This window comes from Pomacea canaliculata, linkage group LG11, assembly GCF_003073045.1.
Source record: "Pomacea canaliculata isolate SZHN2017 linkage group LG11, ASM307304v1, whole genome shotgun sequence".
NCBI classification, from domain to species: domain Eukaryota; kingdom Metazoa; phylum Mollusca; class Gastropoda; order Architaenioglossa; family Ampullariidae; genus Pomacea; species Pomacea canaliculata.
This window is the reverse complement of record NC_037600.1, coordinates 17,172,955-17,185,501: the sequence shown is the minus strand read 5'-3', so window position 1 is coordinate 17,185,501 and position 12,547 is coordinate 17,172,955. Positions and strand designations below refer to the sequence as shown.

The 12,547-nt window shown below is 35.2% G+C and overlaps 1 protein-coding gene across 10 annotated transcripts in view; it reads right to left on the bottom strand.

Annotated features, from left to right (window-relative positions):
- LOC112575524 (pre-B-cell leukemia transcription factor 1-like) overlaps positions 1–12,547 on the bottom strand; it is a 30,599-nt gene that overhangs the window by 7,410 nt on the left and 10,642 nt on the right. For 3 of the 10 annotated variants that reach the window (XM_025257450.1, XM_025257453.1, XM_025257455.1), the window contains exons 5-8: positions 11,997–12,132; positions 6,183–6,333; positions 5,820–5,914; positions 3,151–3,249 (exon numbers count right to left, since the gene is read on the bottom strand). In XM_025257450.1, coding sequence (XP_025113235.1) covers positions 3,151–3,249; positions 5,820–5,914; positions 6,183–6,333; positions 11,997–12,132 — 481 coding nt within the window. Of the gene's footprint in view, positions 1–3,150; positions 3,250–5,354; positions 5,374–5,819; positions 5,915–6,182; positions 6,334–11,996; positions 12,133–12,180; positions 12,317–12,360; positions 12,497–12,547 lie in introns of all 10 variants that reach the window. The other 7 variants (XM_025257451.1, XM_025257454.1, XM_025257458.1 and 4 more) reach the window with 4 other exon arrangements.

Genomic DNA, 12,547 nt, shown 5'->3' with positions numbered 1-12,547 from the left:
CATGTGCATGGAAATACAAAAACAACTCGTGCGTAAAGTGCATTTTAATGCTGATCTTTTTCGTACAGGGTACGAGTAAGCAATGGGGCACAGAAATCGGTCCTATTTAGGGGGGGGGGGAGGCAATTGTGTAAGGGGAAGAAATTTTAAGATAACAAGGAAATTACTTTTATAATTATAGAAATAAGCATAAATTCAACATAAAACTGACCTGAAATAATAGACACTATGACGGCTGGTCAATTTGATCATTTACCATTCAACAACAGCCCAAAAGTCGATTTAAGTCAATTTGACCACTGCCTATAGTTAGTTCTACAAGATCATCAGTTATGAGATAATTTGGCCATGAAGTAAGTGAATTTTGATGTCATCTCCTTTCTTGTCTTTGGTTGATGCAAATCTATCTTGTTTTTGTGTGAAAGATTAAAAAAAAAGAAAGAAAAGGGAGACCCCAGTCAATGTAACTCAGTTTTCTGCATCTTTGCACTTTGAATACTTTACTCTTCTATTTAAAAAAGCATGGCCATGAGCCATACAGTTGTGTCATGCCCATTGCTCTGTTATTGAGTAAACTAAACAAGGAATGTTAGGTTTTCTTAAACACTCATATATAGGTATCCATGCACCAAATCTAACAGCACCTACTTTTTATTTGTTAACAATGGTGGCTGACCCGTGTGTATCAACTAATTTGTATACAGTAAAAGGTTGTATACATACAACAAGCAACAAAAGTGTTGTTACAATGGATAGTAACTTCTGTACTTGGTAGTCAAACTATGGCTGTGGCCGAATTGACTTGTTGAATAAACTTGTGCATGGTCAAATCAACTTGACCGAATTAGAAAATGGTCGAATCGACAAGTAGCTAATCCTATAAGCAAATATCACATTTAAGCCTTATTCCAACATCAAAAATTTTTTAGTTACACAGCTTCAGCAGCACTACAGTTGCATAATCTACTTTAATGCATGCAATTTGTTTTGGCTACCATAAAACTTCATCAAGCTTCTTGAACAGTACAGTTATAAAACTTACTATTTTAGCCAGCGAAGACAACACACTCTTAAGTGTACATACAATACACGCTACCTCCAACAAGTTGCATGGCCAAATCTAGTTTTAAAAGTATCTACATTCTGCCATCTAGCCAACATTAAGGGCACAATCTTTAATTTTCAGCAACTTTGTAGTTTATAAATTACTATTCCAAAGGACATCTTATTGATCCATGATACTTAATGTGCTAGTATTTGAATGGAGTCAATCAAATCACAACAAGAGACCGAATGAAACAAATAAAACAAAAAGAAACTTTAAAATCCAAAACAACTATATAAACGCATAATAAAAAAAGGAAAAAAGAGAGGAATTGTGCTAAAAGCCTCACAGAAAAAGCTATAAGGTGCTTCCCAAAAGACACCAAACAAAAGCTTACGCAAATCACTCCAGCTGGACAAAGACCAGCCCCGCCCCCAAGAAAGCAAAACTACAAAACAACACCCAAGCATAAGCACTACATATATTGATACAAGATGCTGAAATTCTAATGGCCAACACATTGTGTGCACACACAGACATTCTCTTTTGCTGAACAATTTTTAAAAATATGAATGCAGCTTCTGGGTTGCTTTCTGCAAAACTGACAGTCCATCGATCAATTGTTCCTCCACAACCGTTAACATCTATTTGGGTCCATTTCTGGACTTCTGTCAAGACCCAAAATAAGAGTTAACTTGTCATGCACTCCTTGTCCATAACCAATATTAAATTGTGTTAGAGTGAGTTAACAGCAAAAACTATGTATTAAATATAATAACTACACTGGTAACCGTGTTTTGTTAAACATGTGATTTACAAATTATGCAGACCTGAGACAATAAATATGCACGAGAACTATGTCATTAGTGCATGATTTGATGAAGACATTTTAAAAGCTAGCAATATCAGCTGTTGTTAACAAAGAAAAGTGGTTGTCAACTGAGAGCATCATTTTGCAACAAATACAAGCCTTTCTCAAAGCCAAGGTTCAGCTTCAAACAGTTCATTCTCCATCAGACATTTCTAGCATTAAGATTATATCCTCCTCTATTAACAGGTCATATGATATTTCTGTTTTCCTTATTCTTGTAGTACCTATCTAATCCCTAATGCAAGCTTAAGGGTGTGACATGGATTAAAATACTAAAATAATGACTGTCCTTAAACTTGGTGAGTTTTCATGAAACACTGTTTACTCAGAAATGACCTGACTAACATGTCTTCATGGTCATTTACCATTATTTGGTAAGAAAAAGACCAAATTTAAAATTCACATAGCTGAAAGTCATTTATCAACTTTTTTATATCGAGAAATGGACTGAAAGCCCTTACAACGCACATCCACATATACGCATGTGCCTAAAAAGCCTATTTAGTGTTTGTATGCATGAAATGGGGATACTCTCATACAGTATGCTAAAACTAAGATTAAGGATTTTTCTCTCTTTTAACCCTGATTCTAAAAGCACAAGACTGAACAAATACAGCTAAACAACACTTGCCCACTGCTATGAGCTAGAAGTATATTCTCTGTTGTGTAATCTAACCATGCAAATGCTCTTTTCTGTTATTCAAATAAGTTTGTTTTTAACAGCATGAGCATTTCTTAGACATCAACGTGACTTTCATCTTAGTTCATCTTAGTTCCATGAGCATGAAATATCATAACAATAAATTAATCCACCCTCTTCCTGCTTTCCTTTGCTCATGACTTTTTCTAGTTTCAACCTAGAACAATAAATTCATTATGGGGGACATTACGTGTTTGAATATAAATACAATATCATCTTATTTGAAAAAAATAATAAGTGGAACAGAATGCTGGGGGAGACAAATCAATGTTTAGTGATGAACAGCATCTCATTACTGTTAGGGTTCTCAACTAGTAAATAATAAAGATGCATCATGTCATGTGGTTTATGGCCCAAAGCCAATTACTCCACAGAATAAGCTACATATTTTAAGACAATGCTATCAATTTCAACCTAGTCACCATCCTCCCATATTTGCAGTCAAAACCTAAAGCCTTCTTTCAGTCAATGAAAGAAGGTGAGTAAGGAGAGGGTCAGGTAAGAGAAATGTTATAAATGGGATGGTTGGAGTACCTGGTTGTACATATTGGGGTCAAACATTCCAGCAGAAGTAGGGGCGCCTTCGGTACTATAGCCCCCAGTCTGTGCAATGACATGCCGCAAAGCACTAACCTACAACAGAACACAACTTGTGTCACAATATTGCTCTCTCCTTCCCTGAAAGGCTCAAGTGTTACAGTCCACATTTTGCTTTGTGCAACATGTGTTTGTAGACTTGTATATGCACACTCTTGACTTTAATCCTTATTGTAATTTATATGGGTTGCTGCCAAGATGCAAAATTCTATAAATTAGTGAATGGAGATGCTCAAATAAAACGTCACTGTTTATGACTACTGTTTCATGAACTGATTGGTATATAATCTGTAATATTTTGGGTATAAATGCAGACATTTTACTCTAAATTAAGTTTTTTCAACTGGTACAATAAATGGGAATTAACTCAGAAGCATCAAACATACAATGGTTGCCATCGGTACCTTATTATGTTTCTCACTTGGCAATCAGTAGTGTATTCTATTTCTCCACTTAGGAAAAAGGTGCGGATGGGATTTGGTTGGGTGGGGAAATTTGTACCTGTGAATGTGCGATCACTTTCACTAATGCCTATAAGAACCTGTTCATGTGCATAGGTAAGCACCAACTCCAGATTTCTATCTTTTAAGGTTTTAAGTTGACAGACACCAAACTGTAAGAAACTATGGTGCAATCCTCTCCCAAAGTCACTGTAACCTTCCTACTGCAGTCTGAAAAATCATCTAAGGCACTGGACAACTACTACTTCACAACTCCCTTGTACCATCAGTTTGTTGAGATTATGCCAAAAAAAAAAAAATACCCTTAGAGATCTACACATGGTCACACTCAAAATAAACTGCATCATTTGAATTTACTATAATTTACAAGGCAGGACTAAAATAGATTTCTCAGTTAACATTTAAAAAAAAAAACCCAGATGACTGTTATCTATTACTCCATTTGACTTTATTACATAACATGCATAATGCACTGAATAGCAACACAGCAGCTTTATCCTACATGCCAAACAAAAAATAAAAGAAAACTTATTAGAGAACTCCTGGATATAAAATCATGAGGACAAAGGGTACATATGCAGTGTATAAGCATAATTATGAAGAGGGAAATCAATAAGCCAGCTGTGTGCAAACAACTGATGAGCATGCTTAAGAAATCACTGGAAAGCAGCGAACAGCTTTTGTGAAAAAATGTAGCAGGTCTATGTTACCTGCATGCACAAGGCCTGATTGCATATGCAGGTGTGTATTTTATGGATATATGTAGACTTGATCACACACACTTGCACTTCTGAATGCAGTTATCAATGTGCAAGTGTATTTATTATGTATTTATGTGGAAGACCATATATATACACAACTACCAGACACACAAGCACATGCTTTTTAAAAGAAAAAAGCTCAAACAGGATTCAAAACAGTACAATCATGCAAAGGCCACACTCATGCATCTCAAGTAGATAGTTGTGACATTAACAACACCCAGAAATGGAATAAGGTATGTAAATATATTCTTATTGGGCAACTTTTATAATTCATTCTAAAAAAAAAAAAAAACTGACATCCATTCCTTGCCTAACTAAATCTTAATACCAAGACTATCACCAGACCTAAAGAAGTTATTTAGACTACACAATTGGCATTTCCTTCCTACATGTGGATCAAGTTGGTTAACAGGGCAAATGTCGAGTTTACTTCTCTTCTACTTCACAGGCATTGTTCTAATTTGAATATATCTCTATGTTTGATATTGAAATTTTTTAAAAAGTGATTATCTTAAAACATCAAGTTCTCAAAAATGTCCTTAAAGTTGCCAAATTACTCTTTTTTGTTTTTTTGTTGCAGCTAGCTCATTGTTTACTAATGTTTTAATGGCCACCTATTGATGTATCTGCTCAATATGATCAGATTTTGCACAAAGATAACCCAGAGGTTAAACTGATGTTTAAAAAAACACATAACATTATCCAAATACAGCTCATTAAACCTTGCAAATTGTATACAATTTCCACTTAATTGAATCTATAGTAGCCTTCCTAATCTATAATTCTTTCATCACATGCATAAAATCACACAAGCACCTATTTGCTTGTCCAATACTACATCTAAACCTCTATGCAAACAAAGGCTGAAATCTAGGCTGATATGAAGCCTGTATTTTCTAACCCTTAACGTACTCACCTCACTTTCCAGGTCAGCACTAGAAAGATTAAGATTTTATCACTTTCTTGGAGCAATGAGATCAGCTGTCATCCTGTCTTTCATCACTATAATTATCACCATTTGAAGATTTTCTAAGCATCATCAAGGGACTTCATCCAAAGCAGAATGTATACTGTTAAGCACATCCTGTAGTCTTTCATGTCAGGTGATACTTCGGTAGCTCACTTCTATATCAGGATGCACCATGTCAGGTGATAATGCTGTAGTTAACTATGCTAACCCCTCCATAACTGCTCTCAAGACAGATGAAGGCTTTAAATCTATTCCATACAGTTTTAGTTCCAGTGTTGCCTATACTGCCTACCTTTCTCCACCCAGCATCTCCAAAAAAAAATATACATAATTCAAAAGAGAGTGAGGAGGACAAGGCAAGAACAATACAAAACATATTTACACTCAACAGCAATGCACTCAAACACCTACAGAGTTGTCGCCTTGGTAGCTTTCACCATTGAGGTTCATGTACATTCCACCTTGCTGTCCTCCCATTCCTTGCGATGAAAGGCCATAGTTTGAACCTGCAACCAAATAAGATCACATCGATTTTAGTACCACTAATAGTGATGCCTGTGATAAAAATTACATTCTGATGCACTTTAATTCAACACCCAAGGCACGTCAGTTCTACACACCTTTATTGAAGTTGCAAAGTTAATTAAATAATTTTATGAAGGAGAATGAAGAACTAACAGTCTAATGAATGGCTTTTTGGTAACCAGTTATAATTTTTCATTTTGTTTATGAGATTTTTCATCTCATTTATAAAAAAATTTAAAAAAAGCTAACCTGGAGGAGAGGAAGGATCTGACACAGCTTGCACCAGCTGCTGTGCTGATGCTGCGGAAGCTGCTTTTGCTGCATAGAGATTTGCCTCCTCCTGTGCCTTGCCAATATTCTTCTTGTACCTGATCCGCTTGTTGCCAAACCAGTTTGACACCTGAATCAAAAACTACTCATCAAAATATCAGGAGTAATTGGTAATGATTGCTGCAACACTGAAATCTGAACTGACTGCTCTACCATGATTCACAGAAGTGTGCACAGTTTCTGCAGAATGCGAATACATGCCAGAAGTGTGTCAAAGAAATCTAACAGACATCAACTTTTAAGTAGGCATAAAGTTGTACATAAACATCAGCAGCTGATATCATTTCTAAAATATAAGTGTAACAGGCAACAATTTTATTTTACACCACATCTCTCAGTTATGTACACAACACAGCCATAGGAGTCAGTGAAAATGCTTAAAAATATCAGCAATTTCGTTGACTGCTGGAGGTTAGCCATGGAGCTTATTTATAGAAAGCTTATTATATTTACTAATTAATTTATCATAACTGATAACATAAAGTACTTATTTTTAAATCCAAATTTTCTGCTCAAGGATTTGATAAGTGACATTTGTGCACAAAAAAGAAACTTATAAAAGTAAAGTACAAACATTCATGTTTCTTGCTGCTACAGATATTAGGTGATTTGAACAACTTGCTACTTTAATACTGCTTAGCACTACTACACATCCTGTCACTGATATTTTCTCTGGTTGTAACGATTTACAAATATATGGTCTTGTAAATCACCAAATACATTGATACACATTCTCCCTTTAAATTTTATGACAAGATCTGCCTCTTCCTTTTGATTGGTAATTTTTGAATGCAGAGGCTGGATCTTTTGTTGACCTCACTATTTGCATAAAAGCATTATAAGATCTGCTGCTTCCCATTATGAATGTTCAACAGTAATCAAAATAATTAAAAAAAAATCATTTTTCAGCCATCTCCATCTTGCTGTTTTAACACATATGCTTTTAAAATGTCAACCTTTGTTTTTAGAAAAACATCAAACTATTATTAGCGACAACCTTCTTGTAAGGACAAAATTCTTACGAGTCTATGAGTTAAGAATTTGAAATTTAATATCTTAAATGGTTCAGGACACCCAAATCATAATGACCAAGTGTGTGGTCTTTAAAAATAACTACAGTTACAGGTTTACAAATGGAATGTTACTTCTCAAGAGATTAAACTTATTATTCCATTACATTCCTTAAACAGTCTTTACAAAACAGCTGACATTTATAATCCCCTTAAACTCCAACCAAAGAATGCCTTCAAAGGGCTGCTAGTACTGCCAGTGTCACAGCTCTATGGCAGCCAGGGAAGGTGTCAGCTGCCAGAATTAATGAGATAGCTGCAGGGTTCTTTGCCTGCTCCCCTTGTGCTGGCTTCTTCATCAATCAATCCTGTCACTTCCGCCCTGCCTTGTCCTGAGGTCTTTTCCTGAAGTCAACCTCTGTGTACTGCTTGCCATTAACAACCTCTATGTTTTTGCTGCAGAATTGTTTCCCCCTTTACCTTACTCAATACAGCCTTCCCAGTACATTGTATTATTACTGTCCTACAGCCAGCATGACAATATATGTTTGTGTTAACTGTTCACTAATGGCAGATTGATCAGTAACCAAATATTATTTTACCCCAAAATTTAAATATTTGTTAAATCAGCAGTAAGAACATTCTAGTACATGCCCATCCAAATGTGAGCTCTTTCAGGAATGCATTCCTACCCCCTACCCCTCTCGAACATAAATCTTAAGGAACATTTATGATCTCACTTCCATACTAATGGTGGCAGAATAGAATACATTATCCTGTCAGGGTTAGTAAACAACTAACCTCTCTAACAACAAAGAAGGTAACAAAAGGTGGATACAGCACCAAGCTCTGTGACTGCATGGCATGGAATCTGCATCAGCACTTTTTCAGAGCCAGGCTCTGGTGATATTAAACATAGAAAAAAGATGGAGAAAATATTGGGTATCCCTGTGGGAACAGTATAGTCCTGCAGGAACTGACCTGGTGATGATAGCCAGAGATTCACTTTAAAGCGAAAAACAACTCCAAGTTGGGCTTAAAATGATAAACACCGACATTCTGAATCATATAAAACTTTGGGTTATGATTGTTTACTAACAATCACAACTAAAACACAGGTCTCAGGCAGTTAAAGTAGGCTGCCATGTTGCACATGACAGCTGTTTATCAGTATTCTGAGTGCAGATTGTCAAAACATTGGCATTCTGGTTTTAGAGATTCGGCAATGAAATTTTTAACCAGAGCAAGGTGATAAAAAGATCAGCCAACTGGAAAATCTTGGCACAACAGAAGATGATGATACAAACACTAACAGTTTGAATTTACCTACTGCATGCTTCAACATGGCAATCATTATAGAAGTTGTCAGGCCAATAATAAAAAAATTAATTCCACTGCAAAACTGAACGAATCTTCAACAGCATCACATGCTGAGAACAGTTGAACTGGACGTAGAATTGGTAAAGATCCTCAAACACAAATGAACCCAGTGCTCAAAACACATTTACAAAGATAGAATGCAGCCAGCATAGGTTTACATCCTTCGTGTAAGCTACATTTTTCTGCAGACTGGAACGTTTCAGTGATTCTCTTTGAATGCTAATCATAGAGCAAGATCATGCTGGACAATCAGCAAAACTGCTTACAGTATCACTGCATTGCCAGACACCTTTCTTGTCCAATGAGTTTGACCATGCCCCATGTTAGAGTCAGTCTTGTTTTCTTGTGTGAAAGAGTACAGAAGTGTCAGTTTTGAAAAAGCGTTTCAGACTAGCAAGTAAACAATTTGTTTGCAAACCTGAAAAAATGTTGCCTCCCATGTTGGCAAAGAACACATTCATGAAAAAATTAAATTCCCCGAAAAAAAAAGGTGTTTTAAAACATACAACTATATATATACACACACAAATGATAGCAAGATGTGAATATCAACCTGAACTAAGTTCCAAATATTTCTCTGAGTGGCATACAATAATCTCCAAAGTTAACCTAACCACTTGTCCCTCAGTCCACTTAATTCACATCAAGACAAGCAGACTTTAACACAATGTTCAAACCAATAGAGCAAAGTGATTTTAACCCCTTTCCATGTAACTAAGTGTAAGGGAATGAAAAATAAATCTTTCTCCAGTACAAAAATTCCTGTCACTAGCCTACCCTTGGTTTTTTTAATCTCACTAACCGTAAACACAACAAACTCTTTGTTGTGAGACCATTATTATTGTTCTCTGTGTTTATATTTTTTGTTAAGCCCTTTCAGCTAGTCTTTGATGATGGGGTAAAAAGTACTATGTAAATTAACTTTGGTATTATTATCATTTTTTAACTGCAGGAGAAACCTCAAGACAAAGGAAACTTTAACTTGTTATTGTTATTAATAGCCAAAATATCTGACAGGTTTACTGCAAAAAAAAAGTCAAAAAACAATATGTAAGAGCCTAAAATAAAAATTACTATTATGTCTGCCTCAACATGAAAAGTGAACAGTAGCTTACAATAGTTTTAATTTCAAGTGCCCACAGAAACTTTTGAATTCTAGATGATTGAATTCTAACCCTGCTTTTCCGCATAGGAATTAATTTTACCAACACAGGTACAAATATGCTTACTTGGGTGGTATGCCATTTTTTACAGATGCTTAACCAGCATGGTGTCCTTAATAAACTGTCTTAAACCAAATGACAAAAATAATTCAATTACTTTGCATCAGTTAAAATTAGGCCTGGCAAGTATGGCTAATGGCATTGAATAGCACCCAAGTAATGCATTTGTCCTATAATTATATCCAAGGTTAATGCATCTAAGTTCAAAGGTTCATTTTTTTCATTTAGTCCATTATTAATATAGGAACACAGCTTATTCCATTTTAGATTGGAAAATTTCAGGACTAATTCTTAAACCAAACTAATGAGAATGATAATATATGGAAGTTATTAAATCACAAGTTATGCAATGTCCTAGTCCAATATAAGTACTTTGAAGGTGTGTTATAATTAAGGGCATCTTTGAAATGGTTCACAATCTATGAAGGTTTTGCAAATTTTGGGTTTTTTAAAATCCACACAATAGTGCAATTACAAGTATGCATAAAAGAAATAATGATCTTTCTTTTTTAAAAAATCCACAAGCCTCAAACATCTTGATTTTGTAAACAAAATTTGCAAAACGACTTTTCTTAGAGCTCCCCTGTAAAATCACAACTTTTAACAAGAAAATGCAAATGCAAGAAATCCAATAAACTTTAATTGGCTTTGGTTTATATTTATGAATCATGAAGTGTATAAATTAAGATACTTTGAGTGGTGGTGGCAAGGAGTAGGGGAGTGCTCACATCATCTACTTTGCCACATGGTAATGCACCTTTTGATAAAATGCAAAATAAGAAAAAGCAAAAGCACCATGTGACGCTGCACAGGCAGCATTTTAGTTTTTAAAAAGCCAAATTTGTTTTGAAGCATATGTTAACAAGCTGAAATTGGGCAAAAAAAAAGAGATTCCACGTTAGTTATACAAAGGTCTGGAGTACCAATTATTTAGTCCTAAAATCTAAATATGTTGACAAACAAAATACTGTTAACCCTTCCCTTTTGTTCCTGATCAGAAGGCTTTGTCTACGCAACTGTGAGGGCAATGATAAAATAAATAATACTAACTCCTGATGACAGATTGTTGACTCGTGCTGCAACATACTCTCAGGACAAAAATCACTAAATGGATTATCTTTAAAAAATTAAAAGTAAAAAAGACATAATAGTGTTGATGTTTAAAATGCAGACAAGTCAACTACAATGACAATGCCAGAGAGATATAAAAACTTGTCAAAAATGTTTTTAGAGGTGTTCTGTCTAATATTTTTTCTATTTTGCATTCAAACCACAGTAAGTGTACTAGTAATTGTAAGAATGCTTAATAAAACAAATCTACAACAATATAATATTTGTCAAAAATAATTGTCAATACATTTGAATTCTAGAGGAGAAGTGCTTGTTGTATTCAATGGAGAAAAAATGGTAAACAGACCACACCAGCGTCTAATAAATCTAATGAATCTCTCTTCTTTGTTGCCGACAACGAAAAAGACGCTTTAATAGATTAATAATCGTAAGTGCAAATCTCAAATAAATTAAAATTAAATCTTTTCTGGAGAAAGTGTTAGTCTTTTTTTTAAAGAGGAAAGCAGCTGGTAAATAAGTGAATAAATTTAATTTAAAAAGAAACTTACTGAGGTAATCACACATAGGTCAGGGTATCTCTGAACTCTGAGATACAGAAATGCTGACAGTTTGGTCTCAAGCAAAGATCACAACGATGTGCAAGGTGTTCTTTTCCTCTGGTGTAAATCTACTGCTTATTCAACCCAACGTTGTTAAATCTTATTTTTAATAACGGTTTTTTAAGGTCATACCTGTCACTTGAGTTGCTCAAGAATGTATATATGTAATCTTGTGACGTTAACGTGTATGCACGCACATTTGAATATCAAACAGAAAATATTACTCTGCCAAAAATTGTTTACACAATCTTACTATAACTTTTTAAAAGAAGCCCCTAAAAAAAAGGAATTAAAAATCAATAAATGGAAGATTATTTCAATAAAAACTGAAAATACAGGTTCACTCTGTATTGGTTAATTTAATATAAAACCAAAATAATGCATATTTGCAAAAAGTCAGCATTTCTTTGGAGACACCCTGACAGGGACAGAATCCAAAACCCAACTGACCTGTGCCACAGTTATCCCGCATTTTCGGGCTAGTTCCTCCTTAGCCTCCTCACTAGGGTATGGATTACTCACATGCGAGTAGAAATACTCATTCAACACCTCGGATGATTGTTTGCTGAAATTCCGTCTTTTCCGTCTACGGAAAACGAAAAGAAAGACATAGCCGTTCAAACACAATACTGACCTGAGAAACGGTTATCCCACATTTTCGGGCTAGTTCCTCCTTAGTTTCCTCGCTAGGGTATGGGTTACTCAGATGCGAGTAGAAATACTCATTCAACACCTCGGATGCTTGTTTGCTGAAATTCCGTCTTTTCCGTCTACGGAAAATAAAAAGAGAGATGTGTCTAAGCCATATACTGACCTGGGAGACGGATATCCCACATTTACGTGCAAGTTCCTCCTTAGCTTCCTCACTAGGATAAGGATTACTCAGATGGGAGTAGAAATACTCGTTCAAAATTTCCGTGGCATTCTTGGTGAAATTCCTCCTTTTCCGTCTAGCAGGAGAAGAAAAAAAAAAAAAGGGTCTATGTAGCTCTTTTTTTTCT